Genomic DNA, 18,440 nt, shown 5'->3' with positions numbered 1-18,440 from the left:
CCAGAGAAACAAGTGAATAAAATGATTAAAAAAATGGAATGTGTGGAACAGATCAACTTTATGAAAATCCAAAAATACCCTGAACAAATCTCCCCTTATTTAAGTACCTTTTCCACAAAAACATCACATAAATGATTCTCCTTACACAGAACAGATCTGTAGTACAGCCTATCTTGTTTTTACATGGCTTAAAATGCAGACACTGCTGTATCTGGTGGCCAGTAGAACACATCCATTAGTGCTGCTTAATAAGGGAGTCTGGAGAAACTTTAACTCTTACTGATCATTTTTAAAGTATCACAAGTGGCAGACAATGCCTTCAAAAGCATTGGAGTCAATGGAACAGTTTATGATAAGTTTAGAGGTAAACACCATTAAAACCCTATTATATATGTCTTTCCAAACATCTCATAACACTAATACCTAATTAAATTAAGACTAACATAAAATTCTACATTCCCCTTTGATTGAGTCTCCAGAAGTATGGTTTAAATTAAAATGTATCGCTCCAAAAACACCTACTAAACAACTGGGGCTGTAAATTTGGGAAGACTATTATGTATTATCTAGGTATAATGAATGCTTAATCTTTGCCTCTGGCATGTGTATCAATATAGCCACAGCAAAGATGCCTGATTATTTCATAATATTACACTGAAATATGCAAGGCACATTTGTTTCTAAGGAAAAATATAATAAAACCAACGGCTAAGTAAATTTATAAGGAAAGATATCCTCTTTCCTTTGTGGTACATAGCTTCTCAAAACATGAACGCAGCCCCTGGTGTCTACTTGAACACCCAGAGAAGGGTGGCATGTGCAGTAATGCATGTGTCCCATGGACAGTTAGAGAGCGATGGTTCCTTGTCCACCTGTCTTCTTTCGCTCTTTTGCTTTCTTTTCACTTTCCTCAGACAACATTCAGGTGAAATCAGTTCCATGCTTGATTTGTCCTCACCCTGTACTAACAGTAAAGCTTTTCCTCAAACTTGTCTAAAGAATGCCATCATCTATACAATAGATTGCTTCATCTGCTTCTGCAACAGTGAAAACCATTACATTAACCAGAAGAATTATGCACTTTATTTCCCTTCTATTACATCTTAAAAAGATGTGATAAGCCCATGCAACTCTATCAAACTCCTTTCATACAACGCCAATCTGTTCACAACATAACTTCAAGCACAAGGGCGACATACCTGTATTATTGAGGGTCCTGGTGCAATCCCATTATGACTAGAATACAATCTTTCCCTGGCCCATGAGATTACCTCATTGCTTAATAAATACTATATCCTAACACAATCCTTGCTGTAATCTTTAGCAGCACTTTTGTCATTCAGACACAGTAGCTGTCCAAAATTTATCTGAACACTACAAATCGACAGATTCAACTCCACACTGGCATAATTTTAGTGCACATGATGGAAAATAAAAAACTGCATCACTCCATATGATTTGACACCTATACTCCAGTCACTTAAGCACTTTATTTGTGAAAAGAGACCCTAAAAAATAGTTCAGTAGTAGAGGCCTACTGCCCTCAGAAAGGATAATGTATTGTTTTTTCTTGGTTCTAATTAGTAATTTAAGCATATGTTCAGCATTTAACTCTAAATGTTTGCCTTTTCCCCAAGCTCTAAGACAGCTGTCCAAGATGTGAATGCCAGAAAACATTTAAATATCAACATCTGTTGAATTATGTTAATTTAGTGTAATATAATTGGGCATGAGTTGGAATTGATCAAAAGTATATGAATTACACAAAGGCAAATCCAAACCAATATCTTGGTGTACAAACAAGTCACCAAGGAGCACTGAGGGAATAACCCCCAAAAATATACTTCTGTCAAGAATTAGACAGCAAAAACTTTGTTTTCTTTAACAAATGACATGATTTCACGTTTTCAATACGGGAAATTAATATTTACACTAGCTCAGAATATAAATTTCCTATTAATTTAGACTATTTCTAAATATTTTTGATGACAGGTTCCATTATTGTTTTGTGTGAAGAAATACATGATAACAATAATGCTCATATTCATGCAATGGTGAAATGTAGTTTGAAAATAGGTTGCAGTAATAGAATGTCAGCCTGTTACAGGACATTATTGTTTCACAAATTCCAAAGCAAATATGCTTCAGTTTCTTCTTCATCTTGCAACAACATTGCTGCTATTTGAGAGATATGGGTCTCAGTCCATCTCTGAAGTGATTTAGAAAATATCTTTATGACTTGAGCAGTAAACATGGATCTGAACAGATTCTTTAACAGAAGGACTTGCTAATGTACTCAGCTACACTATTTCTTCCAGATATTTCTGGATACATATTTGTTTACCACGAATGAAATTCACTAAATAAGCTAAGTATGGAACAAATGTATTTTTCTGGAAAGATTTAAAAGTACTGGATTACAGTCATACAGAGTTAGGTTTAATTATTGCAAGCATAGGTGTTGTGTTCAACATCTTTTAAAATAGGTAAGGAATAAGAAGCAACACTAAAATTTCAAGTATATAATACAGTAGCACAAAAATGGAAGATGAAAATGAAAGTTTTATGTAATTTGAAGCAAACTATCTAAATTTTCTTCTAAACTCTTTCACTACACAAAATCAGAGTTTAAATAGAAGTCAGTGTGCTTATGCCTCAGAATTTTAGTTAACATGCACCAGGGGATACTGATTTACACATATGATATTCAAGGATCCTTTTGAGATTAGTAGGAACCTGATGTAAAAATTGCAGAATTTAATGTGCAATAAAACCAGAAAGAGGGAAACCCACCCTTCCTTCATGCATGACTATTAATCTTCATCCTTACAATATCCATCTTCCATGTGCCTTTGTGGAGAAATGCAGAGAGACAAAACCAAATTTCTTGTGGTGGGGGAGATGATGGACAAATGAGTGGTGGAAAACCAGAGTGCAAAACAACCTCCTTCACTGCAGAGCTGCTTAACCACAGCTTAAACAGTTCGTGGGATGACAGTGCAAGCCCCTGTGCACAGCTCCTCCTCAGACCTTACACAGCAGGATGGGTCTTCAGACATCTGAAGCACAAATTAACTTTATCCTTATGCCAGTAATATTTTAACAGGTAAGATGAGACAAACAAAATTTGAGCTCTGGAGCACAAAGTTGTGCAACAAGAGAGCAAGACACAGCATCTAATGCAGCTGAACATGAGATACACACACACCACGTGCTAAAATTTGGTCACTTCAAAGTGAGAGATTTGCTATCAGTTCATTCAGGTGAAAAATTCAATCAAGATAGTACATCAGGAGGATCCAGAGGTACATAATTTCTAGAGGTTATCTGATTTTTCTTTTTAATTTACATGCTTTTAAAATGAGGAAACATAACTTCCTGTTAGTTAACATACTCATATACCTGGAACTCCATTTTAAATGACAAATTTTCAGTACCATTTAGCAGCTTGTTTATGTACTTTATTATAAAGTATATTAGATTTTAGTGCAAGAACAACAAAATTCAGCTAGTAGTTTTATGTTAAAGATGGAAAAAAAATCTGCTCAGATCACATGAAAAAATGTATTTGCAAAACAGAATACAGTTCAAAACTTCTGCTATTTTTACAAAAGTTCTCATTATGCGAGTTAAAAGGTGATACTTGCAAGACATTAAGTCTTGATACTTTCAAGACTAATCAGTATTTATTCAATAGATACTTTAAATCTATCCATGAACCACTACTGAGGCTTGAAGATTTCTATAAATTAAAGCATCACACACTGGCTACACTTTGAAACAACAATTAAACTGTCATGGCCCTGTCCTCCCAAGTGAAAATCTTTTCAGCACCTTAAAAATAAGGCCATGGTAGGGAAAACTCAATCAGGAATTGCCCTCTCCCAAAACAGCACCATCTTTTATCCTTTCCAGGGAAGAAGAATACCAAACTGATGGAATAATGTTGTCCCTGAGGGCGACAGCAAGGGAGGGAAGCAATGTGTCCTCAAACATTCACATAATTTAATCTGGAACTGCAAATATTATTAAGCAGCAATCATAACAGCACAGTTACTGCTTCATGGCACTCCAAAGAGGAGATAAAACTGCTTAGTTGTTAATTTCTAATGATGTAAACACATTTGGATTTTAATGCTGTATCTGAATCTCCTGCATTATTAGCTCTGGGGTTATAAGACATTAACTTACTACCTTTAATAATTTTACACTTGAATTAAAAGGCATGTTTAAATATGACTTTATTTTAAAGTATTTTTGTTGAGAATATGATGGCATAATATTCATGTAATGGCAGAAGCAAATCACCTAATAGAACAGCTATGCATTCCTTTGCTTTTCTGCAGTGTAAGTATGTGCACATCTTGGTGTATAATTTCCAAAAACTGGCTGAATTTACCTCCTCCGGTATTGTAATTTCATTCCGCAAAAGCCACATTAAACAATTACAGTTCTTGTAATTAACCAGTAGTCTAATGTACAGTTTTCTTATCCCAATCCATTAACAGCTGCTCAAAAAAACGTAGTAATTAATGGTTTCATTTATTTTTGGCAAACCTGCACCTCGACAAATAGTTTTGTATCTGTTGCAAATTAGGACTCTTTCCCAAACAACAGATGACACGATGGGAAAGAGGGAACAGGCAGAATCCTAGCACATCTTTGTCTCTTTAGAAGATCAAATAAAGAGCAGCTGTAATGTTATTTGCCACATCTGTGTAAAAAAGTACCATGTTCCGTATCATCAGATGGAGATGAACAAGTGCTGTACAAATGCACAAACAGGGTTTATCCTCTAAAGCCAGGAAAGACAGAAAGTTGCAATTTTAACCAAAACAATAACACACTTTTGAAAAGATCTCCTCAGGTTTGGTGTAATTCTTTCTCTTACAAGCTTTCTTTAAATACTAATTCACAGTTATAAGAAGCGAAATCACGTGAGAGTCATCCTCTTGTATCAGCATAAGGCACAAATTTAAACTGGACTGAGAACTACTAGGGAAAGGAGGGAAAGTGAGGGGAATTTCAAAAAACATGGGGAATTTCAGGCTGTGCTGTTCACCATGGCAGGAGAAGACTTCAAAGACTTCTGGCCAGCTCAGGTGATCACTGGAGGACTGGCACACATTGATTAAATTCTTGAAACAGCCTCAGGTAGGTACGTGAAACCTGGCATGTAAAATTCTACTCCACCTTGAAACCCTTCATGAGTATGACTTAGCCTTCTTTTAAGCCAGGACTGAACTGCATAGGAACTAAAAGTACATTTTGTTTTTCCTCTCTCAGAGGGCTTTGGGGGAACATTGGCACATGGAAAGCCAATACAGAATTATCAAGATTCAACCCCAAAAAATTACTGAGTGGTAAGAATCTGGGTGCTCTTTTCCTTTCAGTTTCTCAATTAAGGCATGTATCAAATTATAGTTACAATACAGTAAGAAAAAATAAATATGTAGATGAAATAACTCATGGTACGTAACAGGAGCACACTACAAAAGAAATGACACAAGACCTCTATGTAAAGGAAATAATTACATGAGAGTAACTTATTCAGAGTCCGTGGGTTTCCCAGCCTGCAATTCTCTTGCCTCCAGATTTCAGCATAAATTGCCTAGTTATCACAGTGACTGTATGACCAAAGGCAAAAGTTGGTTAAGTATTCTGGTTATTCTGTCAAATGAGGACAAAGGTACCTCCCCTCTTCATAAGGATATTGTAGAGGAAAAGTACATTATGTATTTAAAGACAGGAAGATAATTGTTTGATGGAGTCCCCCACCACAGTAAACAATGAAATCACATATTCAAAATCATGTTACAGCAGTTCAGCAAAATATCCTTCAACACTGTCCCCACTGCTGATCAAAGGAATCTCTTAGCCACTCTTAGGAAAAATCTTCTTTTGGTAAGATTTTAGGTAATTATTTTTTTTGTAAAATTTTAAGGAAGTGACTTAAGAAAACATATTTTACCTCATGAGGGAAGCAAGCAAAGAGCCCACGACCAGCTTTGGCAGTTCAGCTGACAAGCAGCAACTTGTTAACTCCCTGTAACTCAATCATGTGCAATTGTTTGCCCACTGCCTCGGGCTACAGACAGACATTTGGTCTGCTAACAACTGTGCCAGATGAAGACATTACTATCCCAAGCTATTTGTTATCACACATCTGCTGGAGATTATCATCTCCACAGCTCTGCTGGAGGAAAAAATCATGTGAGCAGGCCTTAATATGGTTTGTACAAAACTGGCCAATTTAATTTAAATAGGTGAGTTGAGCTAACTGGGCTGGTTTTGCCCAAAGCGTATTAAAAAAATCAGAAAAACCCCCTTCATTACGGGCAAAAGAATAGGGTGAAAAAAAGCAGCTGGAAGAATTAGGTATCACCTTTAAGCAGTGTAGCTGCATTGGGGAGGAGACTGTTCCCATCTTAATGTAGAAAGATAAGGTAAACAGAGAACTTTTCCAAGGCTCTACAGAAGAAGGAAATGCAGCTTTCAAAAGAGTATTTTTTTGGTACTGTTAATAAATTAAATAATGAATGGGAAAACTATGTATTCACAGATTAAGTCCTATCTGTACAGGTGGCATAACTAGACAGATATATTGAATTGTATCAATGTAGTATAATCTATCCTAGTTCTAAGTTTCATGGTGCAGGACTGTCCCCCTCCTTAACATCTGGTCCATCGGTAGCCATATCAACAGTTCTCTACAAACCGATTATCTTGCCACTAGCAAAAGTTCACGTTCGTTTGTACAGGATTAGACAATTATCATTAATGTTGACAGAAGAAACCTGAGACATTAAAGCCAGTGCAGTAAAGCTCATCCCAGACAGTATGATTTCCACCACGAGACAGCTGCAGACCACTGCCATGCTTAGAGCTCCACACCTTTCTGATGTATTTACAGAGTAAATCATTCCACAAGTCACTGATCTAATCTAATGGGGTATTTAAATATTGTGTACATACTGATACAAGAACTGTGTTCAGCCATCCAAAAGGGGTAAGAAAAGTCAAGGCAAGCATAGAAAAATGTGTGTATGTACATTTCTCAATACACATACAAAAACCAGAAACAAGCTTTCCCAGAATTGCAAACAAAGAAATACAGACACCTGAAAACTATACAAAAAAGACCCAGAGAAATTCAGTCTTGCTAAAAAACCAGATTAGATTGTATTCTGGATAGGTACAATAATTTTATAGACGGTCCAAAACTTTTCCACTGCTGCTGTTTCTCACTGCATTTAGCAACAAAGAGGAAGGCAATATAAGGTCACAGCCACTGCTTTTCACGTGCATCTTTTAAGGGGATTACTCATCTGAATTAGCTTGACGTGTTCATATATTTTTATTACATATCTTGTAAACAAGACCACATGCTTTGAGGTTCTAAGACAGCATACAGCCTATTAAAAACAAGATTTTGTAGTTTGAAATATTTTTTAAAGTCACTTCAAGTTTCTATGGCAGACAGAGAGAATTGCAGTTTTCTGAAAGAGTGCAAATAATTATCTTGAAATAACTTGACTCATTTGGATGAATCTTTATGTACATTGCAATATTAGTTTTTTATGTAAGCTCTACTTGAACAATACAGACATTTTTTAGAAAATGCTAATTTTCAGTCTTGAATTTACCACCTATTACTTGCACACAAACCTGCCACATATTTATGTGGATAAGAATCTTTTAAGGTACTGGTAATTGGATGTGAAGAGAGGTTGAAGATCACTTCAGGTTTTCAAGGCCATTTTACAAATCTCTATTCTAACTGCTTGTGCAGGTAAACATCAGTTCCCAGGAGCTTCACTGGTCAGGGTAACTAACATATAAGTTATGACCCTGAATTCCTCAAACTCTGTCTTATTTTGCTACAGCATAAAAAAGATCCTAAAATGACTCTGAATATAATCTGTTTATTACTGCTCACTTTATACCCACTTTAAACTCAGTTTTGTGTAAGCAGTCGGATAGTAAGACTTCATTTATGGTGAAAATTCTATCTAAGGTTAAGTCATTCTAAAATTCAGAGTGAAAATATCATTTAACAAGTAAACTTGCCAGAAAAATCTATGCAGAATTTTTCAGAATTTTAATATAAAAGGTTTGATAGACAAAGAGAATCAAAATTTCTATAGATGCATGACTGACACTTCTGTAACCTGTTTGAGAGCATGTAACCAGAACTAGTATACAATGAAACAGATTCTTATTTAATACATATATTAAAAAAAAAAAAGTTGGTATCCTTTTCCAGGTAATCAGCAAGGTAAGTACCCAAGAATATTAAAATATTTGGTCTGGGTGACCACATATATACTAAAATTCAACTGCCTGACAGAAAATTGTCTCAAGTGGTACCATAGAATTACATGCTGATATAAATTTATTACAACTTTTTGACAAAGTGATTTGATAGCACATTGCCATCTTTACAGGACAACAAGAGAAGCATTTCTGTAGTTTCTCATTTGAAAAAGCTAGAATTAAAATAATTATTTGGTAGAATAGATTCAGCAGGTGACTTGTACATAAAAAAACCTCTCTAGAAACAGACTCCTAGGCCAGTAAGTTCAGTCTTGAATTTTTTGTCTTTTGAGAGGAAGGAAAGAAGATGGAGAATAGCATTAGATTTGTTTTTATTAAGTCTTCACAATGAAATGCTTATTGTCAAAATACAAGAACAATTTAAGTGTTACACTATTTATCTTTTTGATTTCAGATATGCATAATAGAATTTATATATTTCCAGTGCTTAACTTACATGCCAGAAGCACAAACCTTACTTTGGCATCCATTTAATTCTGATGTTCTAGAGAGATTAAGTTTGATAAGTGCAGTTGCATAGTCAACAAAAAAGGTCTAATACTCACATATAAGGCAAAGATTATGCCATGCAAAAAATTCATGAAAGTAAGTCACAAAAAACCCCAGAAGACCTTTGAAAATACCCCAAAAAGAACAGTGTAAGTTTTACATAAAGATTTAAGGAATCAACAAATTCCTACACTGTACTAAAGGCAAATACCACATTGAGTTACCTGCTGGCTGTCTTTACAGAGCTGCTCTTCTTGTGTCCCCTCTCTGAGCGGTTGTCTCGCAAGAGTTGAAGCTGTTAAAAAAAAAGACTGTTCAGAAGGCTCTCACAAACAATGCCTTCATTTGCTCTTTAGAATTGCTATCTGGACAATGCAGTTACTTCCTCTCTTGAGTAATCTGTCAATAGCTTTCATCCATGATTTTTGAGATGAATATTAATAGAATTTTACAATAATAGTTAATATGTAAATATATATATCCACTAATTTGAAATGTCTAAATAATTGAAAATATAAGAAACAAAGCATTTTCAAAGCATAATAGAAAGTTATGCAATTCACAATTTCACGATTAACTTATGTGTAAAATTTTATAATTTTTACAATTTCAATTTAAATTTTTGAAGTTGCATTAGAAGTGTTGGAGGACACTTAATTTACATAAAATGAATCAAGTTAGCACTTGTGTCTAAGCAGTTATGAAACAGTTATAAAGTTCTAAGCCCCAGGAGCTTTAGTAATTTGCATGCTGCAGAATAAACAAAAACACAGTATTAAAGCTTCCTGTAATAGTGAGGAAGAAGGAGTAGTGAAGAATTTGTTTAACTGAAATGATGACTCAGCTTCTGAAACAAACTGTCTTTTTTTTTTTTAGACACGTAAGACTTTTCATTCAGATTATCTCCAACACTCAAAAGTCTATTTCCAGCATTATGATGTTTGTCAGATGAGTCAAGGTGCACTAAGTAAAAAACAACCATAAGAATACTATAAAGAATACTATACTGGACAGTTTAAAACCTCCACAAATGTTGTTTGAAATGTCTCATATATTGAAGAAAAAATAGAATGAAAGACTGCTGAGAAACAAAGTAGAGATAAATTGACCTAATATTCACAGCAAAGACACTTCAAAATCCCCTAGAGTTAGGAAATTATCAACTTCAAGACTCAGCCAACCACACCTTCATGTTGTAAATGAGCACGGACTCCAAAAAATGCTACCAGTCTGAAAAACTGAACAATTTTTCCCCACCTTCTACAGGTTCCTTCTTGTACAAGGAATGCTTCTTGTCATTTCAACTATCTAGTTCTCAGATGGAGTAAAATAGTTTATTATTTATATAAATTTAGTGAGAATTTCATTGGTTGTCAAAATTACCTTGCACCACCATTACACCATTTCTTTTCTTCTTCTTATAAAAAAGCTCAAACCCCTTACACACTAGTAACATCTACAACTCATGACATCAGCTTTAGTTCACAAGTCCTTATTAATCTTGTAAGTTACAAATTCAAGTAACTTCCAATAAGCTCTGACAACACAGCTCTTAGAAAAGATGAAAAAACCCACATAAAATACAAAATTAACTAAAATTTACTATTATCTGAGAAAAAATTGATTAATTCATTCTATACCAGCTAAGCAGACCTTTCTCATCTTCTAGGCTGAAAATCAGTGCTGGCATGTATGACATACATCAAGTTACTTCTCATTTGGGAATTTCCTTATTTTTCAGCTTAGAATCTTTTAAGGAAGTAAACAATACAACTTCAATTAACCCTGTTACATGAGATGATCAAGATTCAAAAAAAACCCTCTAAATATTAATCAAACTCATATCAATCTAATTTTTTTTAGGTGTTTCTTCAACTAGGAAAATTATTTCAAAATAACTGTTAAATATGAATTATATAAAGCTGTCTACTTAGAGGTTAAGTGTCAGTCAGCTTATTGTAACATGCTGGAATCTCACAATTTACAACTAAAATGACAATGTTTTATCTACTTTGGCTGTTTTGGGTAAGCAGTATTGCTTGCTCTGGAGTTGAAAAAAAGGGGAGGGAAAAGGAAAGTTTTAAACTATGACCTACTGGAGCTACAAGTATTCATGATGGATCATCCTAAAATGAACCTTCCAAGGACTCTTCAGATTTTATTTCCTTTTGAAGTTTCAAATCTATTTACATTTGCAAAAGTACCAGCAAACTGGTACAGACCTAAGGAAATCAACTGTTATATAGATTTTTTCCAACTTAAAGAAATGGAACATTTGTGGTAAATTTCAATGCATTGATGACTGATTCAGCTACTTTTACTGAATAGATGAAGTTAACTACACATTTATGAAATGAAACCAGATTTATTTTCACATTTTATAGTTTTGGACAGTAAGTTCTGTTTAGACCATTCTACCATTCATAAAGGTAGTCCTCCATCTCTGAAGACAAGCTAAAGAACTAAGTGCTATGCTACTAATCAAGTATTAAATACAGCTTCACATTCCTGCAACTCATCTCTAGGCTTGGATCTCCCAGGGACTGCACTGCTGGGGCTCAGGAGACAAAACTAATAAGGTATTTTCACCACTATCTGCACCACGATGGAGATTTAACAGCCCCTGTTTTTCTGCTGTAGTCATTGTAACCAAAGAAATGCAGAAAAATGAAACTGAAGATCTTCCTGTAGATGCCTCTCCCCTTGTGTAACTGGTTCTGCATTTCTTGATTTTGGGAGCAAAATGTTTTGCTTTCCAGCATTTTGAAAAAGGCAACATTTGGAGATATCACAATTGACAAAATTATTAAAAAAAATCAGAATTTTCACCTGAACGTTGAAACCTCAAGAACCCTTTAGTGAAATTAAATGACTAATTAAAGAGTTTTAATTAAGAGAATTTTGGAAATACACTGCTGTATGTTTGCTCCCAAGAATATATAAACTTTGTTTATAATTTCTTAAAATATTAGCCCACTCCTTCTGGAGTAGAGGTAGTTAAAGTTCTTTATACACCTCAAGTAAACTGTTCTTGATCAAAGCAGTTCTTACCTGGCTATGTTCCTTCCTAGCCCCAGGGCTAAACCAGTGACTGTGGGAGAAAAAGAAAAGACAGGTTTAACAATATAACTAACAAAGCACATGCTGTCATATGACCAGTCTGTGCGTGCTTTTGGGTATTTTATTGCCTGCCAGGAAAATACAGCCTTTGGCAATGGTTTCTTTTAATGGGCTATTTTTATTGAACTCCCTAAGTTTGTAACAGTTCTGAAAGAATGCATCACAGATTTCACTTCTGAGTAGCTGCTGGCTTTGTAGGTAATTATATTTTGTCAAACAAGCTAAAATAATACGTAAATGATGGTGTATTTTAATATACTACAATGCACATGCCATAAATTAGAGTAATTCCATATTTAGTACTGAAGTGGTACTTATTAATGATTATAGCTGAAAAGACTTTCAAGTAGTTTGGACTACCTGCTACCTGTTAATGTATTATTTCACAAACTGAGGTCTGAGATTGAATCTAAAGAGAAATGCCAAGTGTGAAAACCCAGTGGCTTCATATTTCCAACTGTAAAACTGTGACTATTGGCAGCCTCATTTCACAAAGACGGAAATTCGGAGTAAGATTTTGACACACAGGGCTGTCGCAATTTGCCTCTTCCCTGAACAGCAGTAAAAGCATAATACTGGTTCACATACACACTGTGGTCACAAAGAACTGAATTACCATCTGAATGGAGCTATAGCAAGCACCATACAAACCTGAACACTTGCAAAATGAAAAAAAGACAGAAAAAAACCCCCCTATAACAAGGGGGATCTCAAGTTACACGTAGCATCTACATACTATTTGTGTTAAGCAAGCAATAGGTTTTGGTCAAAGGATAAAATAATTCCATCCATCACAATATTGCACAGAAAAGAACATCTCCACTATCTGCTATTATGCTTGCACATTCCTCTGGAAGTGTAACCAAAGATTACAGCTTAACCTAGCACGCTATTCCATTCAATATAATTGAGTCCAATTTTCTCCTCTAAGCAGCCATATAATGACACTTAAATTTTTACTTTAATTAGTATACTGAGAAGATTCCAATTCCATGGAATTGTCTGGTTTAAATATTTTCTATTTTCAAGTCACAAATCTAAAAGTTTTGTGGCTTTTTGTCACTCAGCTTTTCAGAGTTTGATAATGAGCAGTCAACCCTCTCATTCTTGCATAAAAGAGCAGCTGTCACCAGAACATCCATACTGCTTTTTCTACTTTTAAGGTGATTAAGAAAAAGGAGTTGGAAATAAAAAAGTAATTACAGCAATAAAGTCAAAAGTATACCTTGAGACAAAGTAGACATCTATGTATTTTGGACACAAAACATTCATCAACTACATTCAATAATTCAAAATCTGGTGAGAACTGGGAAATTTTATACACACACAACTTTGATGGGGGTAGTGGATGGAAAGTAAAAACATCACATTTGCAAGTGACACAACAAATAAGGTCACAATTGTCCAGGGCCTGATGAAAATCAGAAATATAATGGGTTAGATTTAAATTCTACATAGATGTTTGTCCTGACTCTGACCAGTGTGAACAGCAAATGCCCAAGGAGAAGCAGCAAATTGGGGTATCCTCCACATAAACTCTTGTAGATTGTGCCAAACCAGTTGATTACAGACTAAATGAGCAGTAAAAGCATATTTCTAGCGAAAAAGTACCTCAAAGTAATTGGAATGCACCTCATATTTAGATATTAAAAACCCTTTAGAATAAGACCTTTTTTAATGGGAAAGTGATACATCACAATAATTTTTAACTTTTTGCCCATTCCCTTAATTACAATATAATTTGTCTGCTTGCTTCTTTTAAAATAAGCAAAAGTAAAGCCCATAAAGTAACTCCCAGCTGAATTACTACTTGGTAATAACAAGTTATGGTAGAAATAACTTATGAAATCAAAACCTCTTGAATTTACACACACTTTATCAAGTTATGAGATGAAAAAGGTGGATCAGTGATGTAAAACAGGTGGTACTGAGGAGCTGATGTCTGTAGTATCTCTGCTTTGACAAGTTTTGTTTTAAACTGTGGATGATGTATTTAGTAGCAGTTAGAACACACAAATGTATCTCCAAATACACTATTTCCTCATCATGTATGTCTGTGTTTTAGAGTTTTGATTTGAAAAAAAAAAGAAAATGTAATCCTAAAAGTATTCAAAAGATGTAACCAATAAATAATGCTGTTAAGTGTTGTCAGCTGAAGAGAATAAGAGTTTACAATAATGACACACTAGAGTAACTAAACAAAGTTAATTACACTCCCTATTTACAGGTATTTAAACAATGAATTTAATATCTTTTTGTGAAAATTATGATAAGCTTCTTCCTCATATGAAAGACTAGAAGATGTGATGCCTATGTATTTTCATACATCCCATTTTTGCTATCCAGCCTTAAACAAGTTTGTATTTTAGGAAAGGATACTTAAAAAGTTAATAAAAACATACTAACAAAGCACTGAACTTCATGTTTCCTTAAGAAACATAAAAAATTACTAAAAAGGATTGTATGTACTCTTATTAAATAAAGACCATCACATAACTGGCCTGAGACTCTCATCACAAGAGATGTTTGTGCAGTTGTAAAATGTGGCTTTGGGGCAGAGGTACTATTGTAAAGCTGATGATAACAAAAAAATCTTAACTCCCATCACTGATACTCACTCATGGTGAAGAGAATCCTGGGACAAGTGAACTGTTTTCCTGCTACCTCCTGGTCCTGGAGTTATCTAATGGAAACATGACGGAAAAAAGAAGTCTTTGAATAATGGGGCAGCATATGCACAAAATGACTGCTTATTAAGAAAATACATCAAAAACATTAAATACAAAATAGAGACAGTATACTAGATATGGTAAATGCATTCAGCAAAATCTGCAATTTTTCAGTAAAGTCCGAATGCAGAAAGTGCTATATGAGATTAAGGAAAATTCTTTATGAAGAATTTTGATTGGATGTCAGACATAAAGACATTTACAGATTTCAAGAACCTAAGCTACTTTTCTGTAAAGTCCATCAAGTACTTTTACCTCCAAAAAAGGAAAGTTTGATGTTTTGAAAATCATAGGCAATATGGTTCATACAGCAATACATTTATTAAATAAACAACCCTCCCAAAGCAAAGATTTTGAAATTCAGGCGTACACGGGACAGAAAGCAAAGGTAAATTATTTTTACCAAACTATACTGTAGTCCTTGCCTAGTGTTTTATACATACTGTAACCTGAAATAAGTGATTTCCTCAACTGAAGAGTGATCTTCAGAATGCCCAAGAGTACATCTTTGCTTTTATTTTTGCAAAATGCTTAATTCATCTGCATATGTAGATAAGTAAAAGCAGAAGAATAAGAGACACTCATGATACACATGCTCAAGGAAGTAGAGCAGCAGGCAAACTATTCCTGATGGAAAGAATGAAGGAGCAAACTTTCCATTCCTTGGCGATAATTTTAGAGTCAGGAGATAACCAGAGGAGGGAATGAAGTCAGCTGTTCTTGCAGGTTTGACAGAAGACCACAAAAACTCATTAGTAATACATTTATATGGCTCAGGCTTGCCAAAAGTACATAAGCTGGAGATTCATGGATAAAAGCAGCCCACTCATTATTATAAGAACAATGAGCTCAACTCTTAAAGTAAAACCTCCCTATTAATCTGGTGTAATAGAGAAAAGGCAGGACAGTCAGAGATCCAAGTCTGGAAGACTTTCAAAGAATGCTCACTGAACAATTTCAGAGTTCCACATAATTAAAGTATTTGACCAAAATCTGCTTCTTTGACCTGAAGAATGATGTCACTCTGGGCTGAACTGAGAAACAATAAAGTGCTTTCACTTTTCTGGCTGAGGGGAATAAAAAAGCATTGGTAATACCTTACCTCTGAAAAATCTATGCAAACATACAAATCACAGTAGAGGAAATCACGACCGCTACATAGGAGAGCAGCACCTACTGCTTTATTCCCTTTTGGAATTTACTGTTTTACTAGACTGATCAAGGCCTTACACAGCCACGGGATGATAATAAAACACTGACCAAATGCTATTGTTTCAATGTCATAGTTCATCTAATACCAAAACTGAGAAATGGCCATTCACAAAGACATACCTGGAAATATAAGCCAGTATTTTAGTATGTAATTTCCAAATTTTAAGATTAATAAGTAAACTGTTACTTTAAAACTACAGGTAAGCATGCAGCTCAGCTCTTGAGAGTTATATCCTACATTAATCTCAAAATGAGGTTTTCATGCTATTCCAGTGGGTATCCCTGGAATATAGTAATCCATTTTCTACACTGTGGCTATAAGAAAAGCAGACTGTGCCTATGTCATGCTTTGTTAGAGGTTCATGATCACATTATCTCATGGTGGACCTGACACTTTTATTCAGTTTACAGTATGTTCTGTGTACAGGCAACTTATTTCCTTTGCCAGGGCTGCTGACAACCTTTTCCACACTATATTAATCTTGTTTACGGACTTTATCTTGGTACAAATATCAGAAAACTGAACTTTTTATCTCAGGGAGAAAATAAACAACATGTTGACAGAAGCAAAAGCTATTTTCTGGACTAAAATTGGTTGTTTACCTGTAGCCATACTTATGGAAACAAGTTTAAGTTTCCAGCTTACTCAAAATACATAATCTGAAATTTAATAAGCATGGAAATTTCAAGAAAATTCACTTGATAAATTGCCAGTTTTAAAATAATACAGAAACCACAGTAGTAGGTTTTTCCACCAATTTATATGAGAATACGAACTTGCTTGGAATACAGTTACAAGTGATCACCAAGTACAGTGTTCAAGTTTCTCCTGCACACCCCAGATGGCTTCAGCTACCTCAGAGCCACAGAATGTTTATAAAACTAAACTCACATGGAAGACACATACAGACCTTTTCATAAAACTTCCTGCTAATTACTCTTAAGATTCCCAATATGTTAATGCAAATTAATTCCTGTTTGCAAAACTTACCGAGGGTATAAAAAACTAAACCAAATCTCATTGCCCACCTTCATCTGCTACCTCACTGTTAAAAAAATCTTCAATAATAATAAAGTTCAGGGTCATTTTTGAAACTTCTCTTCTGGCTACAAGTCCTTGCACCACTGCTTGAATAAGCTGACAAGGTGATGGCTGCATCCTGTTCACAGAATCTCCGAGACACAGGTACTCCAACTCAGCAACAAAGTACTCCTGATTTGCAAAGATTTCTTTCCCTGAGAAATTATGACCTAAACTAATGGACACAGAAAAAAGAAAAAGCATTCAACACTAAGGAGTTCTGCCTCAGAATACACAACACCATCTACTGCTGCCCAAAATCACAGTTGGAAAAGGCCCCCAGGACCATCAAGTCCAACCTTCAGCTGAGTAGCACCAGGCTCACTAAGCCGTATCAAGAAGTGACACGTTTGTTCATTCTTTGAACACCTCCCAGGATGGCAATTCCACTGTTTTCCTGGGCAACTTGCTCTAATTCTTAACCTCATTATCAGTGAGGAAATTTTTCCTAATATCCAACCTGATCATCTCCTGCAAGATACTACACATGACAAACTTCAGAAGTGACGTAAGGAAAGATGGTGGGATTAAAGAGAAAAAGGACAAGAAAGTCAGAGGACTTCACTCTGACTAAAATAATATTAAGCACCTCAACTGTCATTTTAAAATGCCAGTAATAGAGAATAGAGCATTTTGGCTGGAAGGAACCTACAGTGAACATCTTGACCAATTCAAGGCTAACCAATTTAGAGTGCATTGTTAAGGCCATTGTCCAAAAACACCAACCAGCTTGGGGCATCAGCCACATCTCTCAGAATCCTGCTTTACTGTTTGAACACACCACTGGTCAAGAAATGCTTCCTGATGTCCAGTCTGAACCTCCCCTGGAGCAGCTCTGCACCATTCCCACACATTTTATCACTGGGTCCTAGGGATAAGGGATTAGGCCATCAATACTTCCCCTCCTCAGGAAGCTCTAAGAGGTCACCCCTCAGTCCCCTTTTCTTCCAATCCAGACAAGCCTGGAGCCCTCAGCCACAGCTCACAGGACATGCTTTCCAGTGCTGTCAACAGTCTTGTTCTCTCCTCTGGACACGTTCAAGGTTCTTCACATCCTTCTTCAACTGTGGAGCCCAGAACTGCACCCAGCACAGGAGGGGAGGCTGCAACAGTGCTGGATCCTGCGAGATCATCCCCCCTTGTGAGGGCTCACACCACTGAGGGACAGGGAGCAAAGTGCCCACAGCTCAGTCACAGGGTGCTTGAACACCACCACTTACTTCATATGAAAAGGCTAAGGGGTGTCCAAGATTGGAGAAATAAAAAGAGAATTAATTTAGTGGATCAATTTATGCATCTCCTAATTAAATATGAAAGTGCTATTTCAATTTACATGAGCTGTACTTTAAAGAAAAGCTACTACCATGTGCCAAGAAAAACCCACAACACATTAATGCACAACAAAAATGTTATACTGTCACTTAACAATTCTGCTTACTTCTAATTTGAAGTAAATTTTAATGTCCACTTAC

The 18,440-nt window shown here is 35.4% G+C and overlaps 1 protein-coding gene across 1 annotated transcript in view; it reads right to left on the bottom strand.

Moving 5' to 3' along the window:
* GPATCH2 (G-patch domain containing 2) overlaps positions 1 to 18,440 on the bottom strand; it is a 118,995-nt gene that overhangs the window by 20,365 nt on the left and 80,190 nt on the right. Inside the window, exons 6-8 of the mRNA XM_059841026.1 lie at positions 14,565 to 14,629; positions 11,878 to 11,917; positions 9,051 to 9,121 (exon numbers count right to left, since the gene is read on the bottom strand). Of these exons, the coding sequence (XP_059697009.1) occupies positions 9,051 to 9,121; positions 11,878 to 11,917; positions 14,565 to 14,629 (176 nt within the window). The remainder of the gene's footprint in view (positions 1 to 9,050; positions 9,122 to 11,877; positions 11,918 to 14,564; positions 14,630 to 18,440) is intronic.

The sequence above is a fragment of the Haemorhous mexicanus genome, chromosome 3 (genome assembly GCF_027477595.1).
Source record: "Haemorhous mexicanus isolate bHaeMex1 chromosome 3, bHaeMex1.pri, whole genome shotgun sequence".
Classification (NCBI taxonomy): Eukaryota; Metazoa; Chordata; class Aves; order Passeriformes; family Fringillidae; genus Haemorhous; species Haemorhous mexicanus.
This window is presented reverse-complemented; position numbering and strand designations above follow the sequence as displayed.